This window comes from Rhipicephalus sanguineus, chromosome 1 (assembly GCF_013339695.2).
Source record: "Rhipicephalus sanguineus isolate Rsan-2018 chromosome 1, BIME_Rsan_1.4, whole genome shotgun sequence".
Classification (NCBI taxonomy): Eukaryota; Metazoa; Arthropoda; class Arachnida; order Ixodida; family Ixodidae; genus Rhipicephalus; species Rhipicephalus sanguineus.
In genome coordinates this window covers 204,983,288-204,996,770 of record NC_051176.1, presented here as the reverse complement: position 1 = coordinate 204,996,770, position 13,483 = coordinate 204,983,288, and the positions used below count along the sequence as shown (strand labels likewise).

Below are 13,483 nucleotides of genomic sequence, written 5' to 3'. Positions count from 1 at the left end.
AGCACAGGAATGATAATTTTTGTTGTTTTATGTGCCAAAATCTGGATGTGATTGTGCCGTGGTGGAGGGCTCTAGATGTTTCGACCACCTGGAGTTATTCAATGTCCAGTGACATAGCACAGTACAAGGGCCTCAAGCATTTCGCTTCCATAGAAATGTGACTGTTGCGGCTGGGACTGAACACATGTCATTCAGGTCGGCAGCCAAGCACCGTAACCACTGTACCACCACCATGGCAGGCAGCACAGGAAGCCGGGTCTGGCAATGTAGCTGTTGAAGAAAAAGCCGCTACGTGCAGTGTGGACGATGTAAAGCAGGTAGGGCATACATACACCCGCGGCAAGTTAGCATTCACCGGTAAGAGAATGGCAAGTGCTGGTGTCGGCGGAGAAACTTGAACCATTGTCGTCTATAGGCAGAGCTGGAAAGCAAACGTAAAGTTGTAAACTTGCTGAAGTGGTCCTGATTTCTTGTATGACTTGCTGTTAGTGGTGGTACACATTTTGGTATTGATTGCAAGTCGACCCCCCAACTTTGGAGTTTAAAATTTAAATAAAATACAGTTATATACCTCATTAACTCGAACTGGCATATCTAAAAAAAAATCAGCTAAGTTAAAATTTTCAACAGCACTTTACCATTTTTCATATATGCCATGTATTCATTGCCCTTTATCTCAAAGTACTTTCAAGACAAATTTTGGATATCTCAAAATCTTGACTGAGTGAAACAAAATATCTGCCACCGGGCCATTTCACAAGCTTCATGCAAGGCTGCCCCACTTATGACAAAGTGGTTGCTGTACTCGAATGTGAAGTTGGAACTAGTGCCATAACTTGTGTCAAGTAACCCTGTGGCACGTCATGTGACAACAGACGTACACAGAGCCAGGCCTTGCAAAATAGCCTGCTTGGTGCAGTTCGTTTTATATATCGCTGAACATAGAGTTAGTGCAGTTTGTTTTAACTCAACGCCGTCGGAGGTGCGATTAATGCATGCGGCACAGATTTTTGCGTTGGCTGTGCAGTGAGGCGAGGATGGCATCGCCACAGCAAAGCAAGTCACTGATGCTGTAGCCCCAATCAAAGAAGTGGGGAATAGGAGGTTGGACAAAATCAAGCATTGCCATATAATTTGGCATCTATTGTTTATGCTAGCAACGGTGGTAAAAAACCAGCAGAATGTGCTCAGTAGATTTCAGCAGAGCCTCTCAAGCCAGCAGAAGCAGGTTCGAGGCTCGAAGTTTCCACACGTCGCTTAGGGTGTGGCTGCATTATACGACAGCACTTAACCTTCCTTCCAGTCACCACAACACTGATAGGGAAAGCCAATGCTCTGGACTTTCGGGTAGGCTACACCGATTTCACCTGCAACATAGACTGGTTTGACCGTTGTTTTATGAAGCAAAACAACCTACCGTAAAAAAATTCTGAGCAAACACCACCACCCCCTGACCCAAGCGTCATTTATTATTTTTTTTATAGTTGGCGTCATGGTAGTAGAATAGGAGACTAAGAAATGACCAAATGGCACTGCCTCGCCAATGCTCCTAGTGTTTCGCAGTTGCTCTTAAGTTGTCATCACACCAGTAGTAAAGCTTAGACCACTTATAATTTAACCAGTTACAGTACAGGTCTGGCTAAACGCGATATTTTCTGACTCCCGTTTACCCTGCCGCAGAACTCAATCATGTACAGTATAACCTCATTACAACGGATCTGTTTACAACAGACATTCGGATACTGCATACCAATTTGCGCCGTTATGCCGACCTCCATATTTGTTCTATTGATTGAGCTTTGTTTACAACAGATTCTGGTACGACGGACATTCGGATATAATTGACTAAAATGTCAGGCCAGCAAGGTGGTCAGGACTCTTTACAGCGGACTTCAGACTTCAAACATCGCTTAGCATACTTTCGGGATGGGAACAGCGCGCCACGGATATCGACGTACCGATTTAAGAACGAAGGCCACCGATCTCCGGTCTGTCAATGATCAGTTATGCCTAGCTGTAGCGACAAAAAATTGGTGCGCAGTGTGCTTGGTGTTGCCTTTCAGGTCGCTGACATGCAAAATTGCTAGCCACTGCCACCGCTTCTTCGAGCGGTCGCTGCACGGCGAGCTTGGCCAGGGGGTCTGCTGCCGATGCGCAAAATGTCCATCAGCGATTTTGAGGAGCGAGTGGGTGATGTGATTCGTTGCTTGCGACGAAGGACATTGCGGCTTCTTCGCTTTCGCATGTCCGCTGGCGCGATATTCTTGCCCGCAAAGTTCGGATTCGTCTCGTACATCGGCACCATGAGCGGAGTTAAGCCTAGCCACGACTTCGAGCAGAAAGCTCGGCTGCGATGTGCGTGGCCGCAGTGCCCGATGTTTCAAAGTACGTCACGCTCGATCGCGAGTGCAAAGAGTTGTCCCCTGGTGGCTTTCGTCATAAGCTCTGAGGTGCTGATAAGCAGAACCCCTAACAGCGGGTCCAACAAGTCAACGCTATTACAGTCGCAAGTCTGCGATGTTAGCGACGAGTGCGGCGCGCTATCGTAATCCGATGATTGATCTTCCGCTTGCAGCTGCTAAACTAAAGCGTAATTATATTCTAAATTATCGCCGACCCGTGAACACAGAACGAGTCCGAACACGCATCACCAAGTAGCGCAATTTTCGACAGCCTCGACCTCGTGACGCATAAGTAGGGAGCTTACATGTATGCGCCTCTGTAGGCACGGAGGCGCGCACATGTAGGCTCCCTACGCACAAGCAGCAGACGACGAAGCTCCCAAAGCGAGCATCGGACCAATGGCGAGGCGTGCTGGCAGGTGCTGGAGCAACACGGCAGAAGCAGCCAATTGGAGGCCTCGAATTGAACTTCAAAGATGTGCTTTTTGTACGCTTGTTACTGAATGGAGGAGCAAGCTGAAACGGAGAACTTGAACACTGAGAAATGCTCTTTACGACAAGCCAAAAATGGTGGCGCCCGGTTGCGCCGTTGCCGAGCTATAATTTTAAAAAACACTGTTTTGCTATTACTTTTTTTGCTATTTCTGCAATTTTCGCCAAGTCGGGAGACGCAAAAATTTTTTTACAGCACTTCTACGTACTTTTCAGTTAAGATATTTTGGAATCAGATAGAAAAAGGGCTACAGAATGGGAAATGAGATTTTCCAAAAATCGCATTTTTTGTTGGTCCCCCGTTAAGAATAAATGTGTTCTTTCACCATGTCTGTGACTTGTAATTCTCTCCGGTTATAACAGACCCATTCAGCGTTTACATAAAAGTCTGTTGTAACAGTACTTTGATTTTACATAATTTACTCGATTCTACCGCGCCCTCGATTGTAACGTGCACCTGTTTTCCGCAACCAAAAAGAAAAAAAAAGTCAAACGGCGGGCCTTGCCGCTGAAACTGTCACCACTACGGCGGCGATACGAGTCGCGTAATGGATCAGTCTTCGTCGCTGTCGGACAACTCCTTGTCGCTGTCAACGCTCTTCGAGTTCGGCAAACTGGCCCTGCTTTTGTCCACAGAAACTTTTTCGTGAAGCTTTGCTGTAAAACAATCTTCTGCTTCTGTTAGCGCCAGTCTCGCACGCACGTTTCGGCAACTCCGAACAACCGCGATGCGGCCCGATTTCCGTCCGTCTCTGCACATGTAATAACTTTTCTTTGAAATGCGACATTGTGGTGCGCTCGTCGAGTATTTGGAGGGGGCACTTCCATGCCGCCGATGCGAATGCAGAATGAGATGACAAACTCCTCAGCACACGTACGAACTGAAACAATGACAGAAATGACCGAGGCGCGTAGGAGGCGGCCATTTTGAAATGTCGATGGCAATACGATAACCGTTTTTTCGGTACTCGATTCTAACGCGCATGCGATTTTACGACTCGTTCTGCCGAAAAAAAGGTGCGCGTTAGATTCGAGTAAATACGGTACTCCCTTTACAACAGACCAAAATCCTCTTCACTATGAAGGTCTGCAGTAATGAGGTGATACTGTACTACCTTGAAAAACTGTGCAAATTTCCCTAATAACATCCTAACACACAAAGTTGATACACACAGACGACTGTCTTCTACTGTGCTATAATGCACAGTAGAAGAGGAGCTCACCTCTGGCTTCATAGTCATCCGACACAGATAGGTGCTCCTGGGAAAGAACCAGGCTACGGACGAACATGTTGGAGTCCACCAAGTAGCCATTGACCAGCTGGAGTAGCTTTCTTTGCTATATGGAGATGTAGAGTGAAGGAATCAAGAAATATGAAGAACTCTCACTTGGCTTTCTGCTTACAAATAAATTTTTAAAATTATTGGTATTATTTTAAAATGCAACAACAAATGCACTGCCCGTTTCCCAAGAGCCACAGCATTTTATATAACATATGGGGACATTAAAAACATTGAAAATGCACAATCATTTAGCAACAGTGGCCGCATCTGCCACCCCTTTGATAGCCTAATTGCAAGAATCAACCATAGTCGCCGTTCAGCTATCCAGGACTCTAAAATGGAACAATTTTCTTCAGCGCCCAGACATTAATGAACAGTGAACTTCACTGTGCTACCCCCGACTGCCACTCCTTCTAGCCCCTTGAGCATTCATCTAGACAGCATTCACAAAAGGCACACTGTTTTGATGCCTAAACAAACACGAAGCCCAGTGGTGGGAATGCCTTCCAGCATTTAGGAGCAGATATTGGAGCAGGCAAAATCTGCTTTTGGAGCAGGCACAGGTTTTTCATGAAGCACACAGAGGAAGAAAACTTAGCTTTAATTTAGTTGAATTTACACCATCAGTTTATATAGTCAGTTTACATATTCATTTCTACATAGGCAGCAAGCCCACGAAATAAGCACAAAAAATAAACAAAAGTAGGATTATGCACAGAAGCGATGTCACAAAACAAGCTGGCTGCAGCATGAAAACTGATATATATATATTCAATTAAAACGTAGTTACAACGACGAATCCAGACGGAGTCTCATAGAGCATAATGCCTTCGCTGACCGCTTAAGCCGTAGTGGTTCATCCTACGCCTACCGGTTAGTGCGTACACTGCGTACCCCGATAACTTTTTGCGCCATACAAGTTTACTGCATTGCTAAATGTGCCGAAGCCACAATGTTTTCAGCCTTTTCAGGAAGTGCGGAAATTGGTCGATAAACGATTCCTACTTCCGCACGATCACGGCGATGCCTTTGCGGGTAAGCATAGGGAAAGAACGAATGCGAGGTGGCGGCCACCGACAAACGCGCCAGTATGACTTAGTGCTGACAACCTCATTGCAATAATTATCAACAGCTATGTTCTCGGGCACGCGTGTCGCATAGCGCTACTTTAAGCCTACTACATGCTTTTAGCTGCCGATCGCTGCTGCTCGTTGTGCGGGACTGCGTTCAAGCGTGCACCGCTTTGTAGAAACGAAAGCAGCTTGCTGTTGCAGAATTGAGCGCTGCGGGTCATGCACCTAGAAACCTCGCTGCATTGACGCTATTACGATAAACGCACGTGTACGGCACAGCAAGCATAGCGCTGTTGGAACCATACTGCACGCTTTTATTAGGCCACAACTCAAATGCGCCTTCGTCCACTGCCAGGAACGCTAGAGCATCGGGGAGCATCTGAAAGCTAAAGTTGCGGCGCGGTTACGTTTTTGCAACTGGGGTGCTAGTGGCGCCATTAACAAATGCAGCAGTGCAAGTCTACAAGATGGCGACCATGACGTACTTCCACTCACGAGGCGTGCTGTCCGCAAACATTAGTTTCAGTTACAAAACCACGTTGTGGCGCAGCAATGGCGCAAATTAAGCAAAAAACACCCTTTGGAGCAGTATGGAGCAGCAATTTCCAGTTGGCGCAGATTGGCGCAATTTGCGCAAGTTACCCACCACTGCAAGCATCTTTTTGTGACAACTTCCAACCTGAGCTGAGTGTCAAAATACATTTACATCAAAATTTTTGTCTTGATGTGTGGCTTCACTGAAGCGTGTGCCGTGCCAACATGAAGCCACACCAGACCCGAAGTTTTTCACCATCTAATGCTTCTTTTATCTCATGGAGACTTTGCCCGATTGTTTTGAAGTTAGGGCAAGTCTCCTTTATTTGTGGGTAAATTTATGCACTGTTTCTAACAAATACAAAAATTCTGGATTCATGATTTATATAATGTAACTATGCTATAACTTTCTAATACCAATGTTATAACATTAAAGGGGTACTGACACAACAATTTTGGCCTTGCGTTGCTGCACATTGTTTGCTGCAGCACATTGTATGGCACATTGTTTGCTGCAGCGCGTAACAGATAATTAATTACAGGCTCCTTTACAGACCAGTGTCAGTTTCGGTTTCAAAAACGACAAGCCTCCGAGTGCAACTATCACCACCTAGCGGGTGCAGCGTTCAATCACGTCAGCACACAGAACTGTGACGCACTTCTGTGCGGTTCGCGAGCAGCCACCGAGAAGTAGGCTGCTAGAGCGAACGCGGCAGAAAAACATGGCGGCTACGACATCATCACAACTTGTTGCAGCATCGTCACGTGAGGGAAGTAGGGGGTCACCGAGGGTCACCTTTGAGGGTGTCGGTCGCTCATGCAAACTTCAAGATTAATTTAAAATTAGAGCTGTGCGAATAGCAAAATTTTGGGTGCGAAGCGAATTCGAATAATAAAGATTGAGTGCGAATCGAATCGAATAATTTCGAATAATTTTCGAATATTTCTCAAACATTTTTCGAATATTTCGAAGTGAAATTACAGAAAAAGTTGCAGAGAATCCCTAAGTATGTTCTTGTGAGATAGCAACATGAAAGTGTTTCTTTTTGCTAGGTTGATGAAGCGCTGGTGGGGTCATATTTCATAGTTGTCTTTCTTATCAAGAATGAGGCAATGTAGAGGACGAATTGTATTTATGTACATGATTTGGTGCAACCAAAGTGTTGCCGACAACACTTTACACGTGATAGGCAGAGATGCCATTTCCTCAGCCTCTCCTCCTCTTTCAACTTCTGTGGAAGGCCAACTGGTGTGGCAGACAAGGGTGTGCTCCCTTCAAGTCCGGAGTTCCAAATCTGCCTCGTAGACGTAGATATATAAGAACATCTGAAATTTTGGATGCTAAAAACCTTCGGTGTCCGATTTTTCGGACTTCCTGCCCAAATTTCAGGTCCAAAACAGCATTAATTGAGCCCCCAACTCTGCCACATTTTTCATCTCCATATTGGAACCAGCGTTTTCTTGAGTTAATACATTTGCGACCGTAGCGGAGCTTGAAAGGCAGCTTTGCCGCAATACGGGCTTCTGATGAGGTGAAGCATATTGAAAATCTAGGGACTACTTCCAAACGGACGTTGACTGTCTCTTGGCTAAGTTCGACCGTAACGGACCTTGAAAGGCAGCTTTGCCGCAATACGGGGATGTGAGGAGGTGAAGCATATTGAAAAATCTAGGGACCACTTCCAATCCGACGTTGACTGTCTCTTGCCCAAGTTTGACCGTAACGGAGCTTGAAAGGCAGCTTTGCCGCAATACGGGGGTGTGATGAGGTGAAGCGTATTGGAAATCTAGGGATCACTTCCAACCGGACTTTGTCTCTTGGCTAAGTTCGACCGTAACGGAGCTTGAAAGGCAGCTTTGCCGCAATACGAGAGTGTAATGAGGTGAAGCATATTGAAAATCTGAAGGGGTCACTTTCAACCGGACGTTGACTGCATTTGTCTTTGGGAAGTTCGAATAGTTCGAATAGTAAAATTTCAGTGCGAATCGAATCGAATAGCAAACACTATTAGAAAAATATTCGAAATTTCGAATATTCGCACACCCCTATTTAAAATACCTTCCAAGCTATATTCGCTGTTGATATTTTGCAGATGATATACACAAGTTCATGGGAATCGATCCCGCAGGCTATCTCGGCCACGAAATTTTGGGTCACTACCCCTTTAATGAAAACAAGCACATTACACAAATGTCAACAAATTTATTTTTGATGAATTTGAAGACTTATTTTTCATGAATTTCACACTTACCTTTGCCTCGGTGCTCAGGATTTTGTCAAGCTGCCGGAATGCCCTTAGATTGAACTTGACCAGCTCACCCAGGAGGTCGAAACTGCTTTGAAGCACTTCTTTCTGGCGAACATTACAGTTGACTAGGTTGCCAGCGACCAACTGCAAGACGTAAGTAGTGCCAAAGTGTCAACTAAAATTTGAAATAGATGTTTGATCCACATATACACCGACGAACATACTTGTCTTTCTTTTTTCAGCGTGAATGGGTTTTGCTGGCCAAAACTGTTACACATGTTATAGCTTGGCACAAGCAATGCCTGTATGTATCCTGTGATGCCACCGAAGCAGCTAATTTTGCATTGTGGAGTACATTAAAGAAGCAAGTTACATTACTCAGACAGCCGAATACTTATTATGGGGCTTTATGAAGAGCTAGATAAATATCTCGATTCGTTGCAAATCTCGTGGACAAAATGCTCTCTGGGGGCACTCATTATTTCACTCGATAGTGCAAAGGTAAGGGCGTTATGCAGTTGGATATGTTGTGGCATAACCTCTTCAGCTATTTTTTTCGACACAAGCAAATTGACAGAATACAGGGTCAATAAAATTTGATATGAAATAGCACTAAAAATACAACTACTTGGTCATCAAAGTGCAAAACTCCTGCCACAAATCTATTGTCTTGATGTTAATAAAATGTTGCACTTTACATCAGTAGAAGTGGCAAACAAACACCGCAGCACACAACAGTGCCTCAACACTAAAAGTCACACAGTCCCTCTTTATGCATTCCTATAAGACGACTCGACGGTGAAAGCCAGCTTCTTTTTCTTCTCAGTCAATTTTATTGACTGACACACGCAAACATTTTTGGTGACCTTGCCTTCCCTGTCAAAGTGTACTGTCATACGTAGATGACACTTTTGTCATTTTAGAAATGCACAATCTGCATTCCATACGTGGGGCGCTCATGACGTTCATCCTGCCATTCAATTCACATGGGAAATAGAGCACGGTGGCCCTTTAGCCTTTCTAGATGTGCTGGTGCATCAAAACGAAGGCAGTTCATTGGAGACAGCTGTATACCACGAATCTTGCGATAGCGGTAATGTGGTGAGTTTTGAATCTCACCACCCTGTGAAACACAAGTATGCCATAGTATGTACACTTCGGCATAGGTCGGCAAAAAATGTGGAGCTCACTCAGACTCACTCACGAAACATATCTTACCCTTAGAGCTCACTCGGACTCAGACTCACCAAACTTTTCCTCATCCGGACTCACTCGGACTCAGACTCACTATAATTTTTCTCAACCGGACTCACTCGGACTCAGACTCACCATAATATAATTCACTCGAACTCACTCAGACTCAGACTCACGGCTCGATCTGAGTCTGAGTGAGTCTGAGTGAGTCGACTCATGAGTCCGCTAGCCTTTTTCTACCATAATGTCAATGCTCTTTAAAGCCAATATCTCGCATAATCGGTGCGCTACTTAGCACCTTTTCATCTCGTACCTTCAAATACGAGTTATCTGACTTTGTAGTTCAATAAGGACCATTTTATTGAAAGAGATGACTCACACGAGATATTTTTATCAGTAACTTCCCATGAAGAAGTTTGCGGGGGGAGGTCAAGGCACCTCCTCCCTCTCTCCCTCCTCATCTCACGCCTCTTATCAATAAATATTGAGCTGACGTATGAATGGTAGCGCGTTGACGTATGCGGGACTACACGTGAGTATAAATGTGAGCCGACATAAGGCTGATAGTAATTCTGAAGTTGAGTAGACAGGAGTCCCATAGGTCGGCAAAAAATGTGGAGCTCACTCAGGCTCATTCATGCAATATAATTTGCCCTTAGGGCTCACTCGGACTCAGACTCACCAAAATTTTCCTCAACCGGACTCACTCGGACTCAGACCCACCAAAATTTTTCCCAACCGAACTCACTCGGACTCAGACTCACAAAAACTTTACTCACCCGGACTCACTCAGACTCAGACTCACGTCTCGATATGAGTCTGAGTGAGTCTGAGTGAGTCGACTCATGAGTGAGTTTGCCGACCTATGCACTTCGGTCACGCTGCGATGCACTGTTCGTCAACGCAGGCCCTGAGGGAGCAAGAAGTAACTCATGTTGCTACTGTTTTAAGCAAACGGAGCACGGAGCTAACCTGAGCGTTTTGTCGATATGCGATGCTGCATGCAAAGACCTCACAAAGCATGGTTAATCAGCTGACTCGTGTTATGTTCGCGATGTATATCAGAAGCAGGGCGTAGGGCCCTGCGGTCACGGGGTGTTTGAACGGTGTTTAAACCCACGCGCACACTGGCAAACGTACCCCTGAATCCAAAAGACCCCATGCCTCCAGACAAACAAAGTGGAGTCGTGTACACGGTTAACTGCTTGGACTGTGATACCAGCTACATAGGTGAGACGGAGTGATCAGCTGACTCGTGTTATGTTCGCGATGCATATCAGAAGCAGGGCGTAGGGCCCTGCGGTCACGGGGTGTTTGAACGGTGTTTAAACCCACGCGCACACTGGCAAACGTACCCCTGAATCCAAAAGACCCCATGCCTCCAGACAAACAAAGTGGAGTCGTGTACACGGTTAACTGCTTGGACTGTGATACCAGCTACATAGGTGAGACGGAGTGACAATGTCGCACTCGCCTCAAGGAACACAAAAGGGACATTACAAAAGAAACACCTGCTACACGTGCCAAGCCTGAATTAGTGGATCACCATCATCAGCAGCAGCATCAGCCTGACTGTGCCCACTGCAGGGCAAAGGCCTCTCCCATGTTCTGCCAATCAACCCGGTCCTGTGCTTGCTGCAGCCACGTTTACGCGCAAGCTTCTTAATCTCATCTGCCCACCTAACTTTCTGTCTCCAAGTCGACAATGTGGATGTACTTTGAAGATGCGGACAGAGAAGAGACAGGACACACACAGCGCAACTTTCAACTTGTTTATCAGGAAAAGAGGGGAGCGTCACATATATACGCTGAAGCACGTGACACGGGGCCTGCGCATTACAAATTACTGAGCGCTCAAAAACTGTCTCTATCTTAAATAATGTCTCCCCTCGCGCATTTGCCTTCTCTTGGTACCTACTCTGTTACTCTTAATGACCAGCGGTTATCTTGCCTACACACTACATGCCCTGCTCATGCCCATTTCTTCTTGGTTTCGACTAAGATGTCCCTAAGACGCGTTTGTTCCCTGACCCACTCTGCTCTCTTCTTGTCCCTTAAGGTTACACACATCATTTTCCTTTCCACTGCTCGCTAAGTCCTCCTCAATTCAAGTTGGACCCTCTTTGTAAGCCTCCAGGTTTCTGCCCTGTAGGTTAGTACCGGTAAGATGCAGCTGTTATATACCTTCCTTTTGAGGAATAGGGTTAAAATACCATTCATGATTTGAGAATGCCTGCCGAATGTGCTCCACCCCATTCTTAGTCTTCTAGTTACTTCAGCCTCATTGTTTGGCTTCGCGGTCACTACCTGTCCTAAGTCTACTTTACAACTTCCAGTGCCTCGCTACCTATCACAAAGCGCTGTTCTCTTCCAAGACTGTTGCACATTACTTTAGGTTTCTGCATATAAACAGTTCTGAGCTGGCAACCGAACACAAGATGAAGTTAATGGCTAAAAGTGGAGAAGCCTAATCTAAAACAGATTCAAATGAATTTTTAGTGGTACAACTTACAACATTAAATGAGCTGAGAAAAACTCTGTACCATCAGTGCCTGCAACCAGAAGTTACTATCATGCCAGAAACGAGGCTCAACCTCGATGTCAAGATGGCGTTAGGTAGTTTGAAGCAAGTTGTAGAAAAAGAAAAAATGCAGGTTCAGTTCAGGTTCAAATTCAACGCATTCCATTTCATCCCGATTCACTTTAGTTCAGCTCAGCTTTGATTCAGTTAAGGGGAGACCCTGCTTCGGAGACAAATTGTGCTTAATTTCAATCCGATTTTTATGAAACTTTCACACCTTATGTATTTTGATGTGCAGATTTCAGATATGCAATTCTTTTTTTGGTGCATTATATAGTTTTCGAGATATCACATTTTTCATGTTCCTTGGAAGGAGGAAGTCTGTTTTTTTAACTGTGATAGTTACAAAACAAATCAACATACCACTATAATCTAGAATGATGGCTGTATGCAATAAAACAAACATGAATGTTCTAAGCCCATTTGAACAAAAGTTATGGCATGTCAAACTTTTGGAAGTGAAATCCCAGCTTGACATGAAATCGTTAAAGTGATTTTTAAAATTATGCCTATTACTTACAATATTCAATTCAGTCTTATTTCAATCTACGTTAGTTTACCAAGCTGTCAACACAAGAATTAGAGTAATATCATGACCAGAAGCTGAAATATCGCTTCTCCTAAATAGCAAAACCACCAAAATAGCCATTTTGAGAAAACAAGGAAAAACGTTTTAGAAGTTGTTTACTAGCAGAAAAATAGTGTAAATGTCACTGAAGTCGTTCAAAATGACCCAGGTGCATAATCAGGATGCATGGAGTCTTTGTGCTTTTTTGCGACTCTTTTTTTTCAGTCCTTCTGATGCTGCATGCCTCTTGGTGGACATGGCACTCCGACGTTTGTCCTTCTCTGCTGTTCGCATCTTGCCAGTGTTGGTTGCATTCATTCCCAATTCTTGAAGAATTGATGCTTCAGAGTGTTTGTTTCCTGCATTGAAACGCAACACAGCTTCAGCAACTGCTGCTTGAACAGCAAAAAGGGAAGAGTGCTGCTCTTTGGAGATCAGACTCCAAATAACTGAATGCAAGCTTTCATTCGAGTTTTGAGTTTTCCCTCTTAGACATCTTTGCAGCAGACCCCGGTCAGACAGACGTTCGTAAACGGGCAATAATGCCTCTGCAACTTCTTTGGGCAAGTTGTACTTGTGTTTTGGCTCTTGCATACCTTTGGCCTTTGCGGCATTGTGCCGGCACCACGACTGCTCGCCTGTGGGGCACAAACTGTGATTTGGGCTTTCATCGGTGGATGTAACGTGATGGTACGTGGCCATCACAGCTCGCTGCATTTCATCCACATCCCCCTGATGCGACTTGAGCGCACGACCATAATAGGTACTCAATCTGGTGATGAGGTCGGCAGTGAGTCGCCCCTTTCCTCCCAGACTGCGGCCTTCGGTTTTCTGCTTTTGAACCAAGTTCCTCAGAGCCGTCCCCATTCTCTTTTGCACATGGTTCGTGCAGTCTTCCTTCTCCACATCAATAAAACCATAAACTTTGGCATCCCTTATAGCATTGTACGTTCTGCTATCACCGTCACTCAAGACTGTCGTATAGCGGAGATTGTGCCGCTCAAGGGACCTTTCAAAAAGAATGAGGCCTGCTTCTACCTCCATTTGACCAGATTTACAACTGGTGTTTTTCTGGCAGCGATGAGCATCTTTCCATTGCTCATAACC

General features: G+C 45.1%; 1 protein-coding gene across 1 annotated transcript in view; it reads right to left on the bottom strand.

The window, feature by feature from the left end:
- The window catches only part of LOC119405998 (short transient receptor potential channel 4-associated protein), a 103,105-nt gene that overhangs the window by 5,414 nt on the left and 84,208 nt on the right, over positions 1–13,483 (bottom strand). Inside the window, exons 19-20 of the mRNA XM_037672832.2 lie at positions 8,037–8,177; positions 4,118–4,232 (exon numbers count right to left, since the gene is read on the bottom strand). Coding sequence (XP_037528760.1) covers positions 4,118–4,232; positions 8,037–8,177 — 256 coding nt within the window. The remainder of the gene's footprint in view (positions 1–4,117; positions 4,233–8,036; positions 8,178–13,483) is intronic.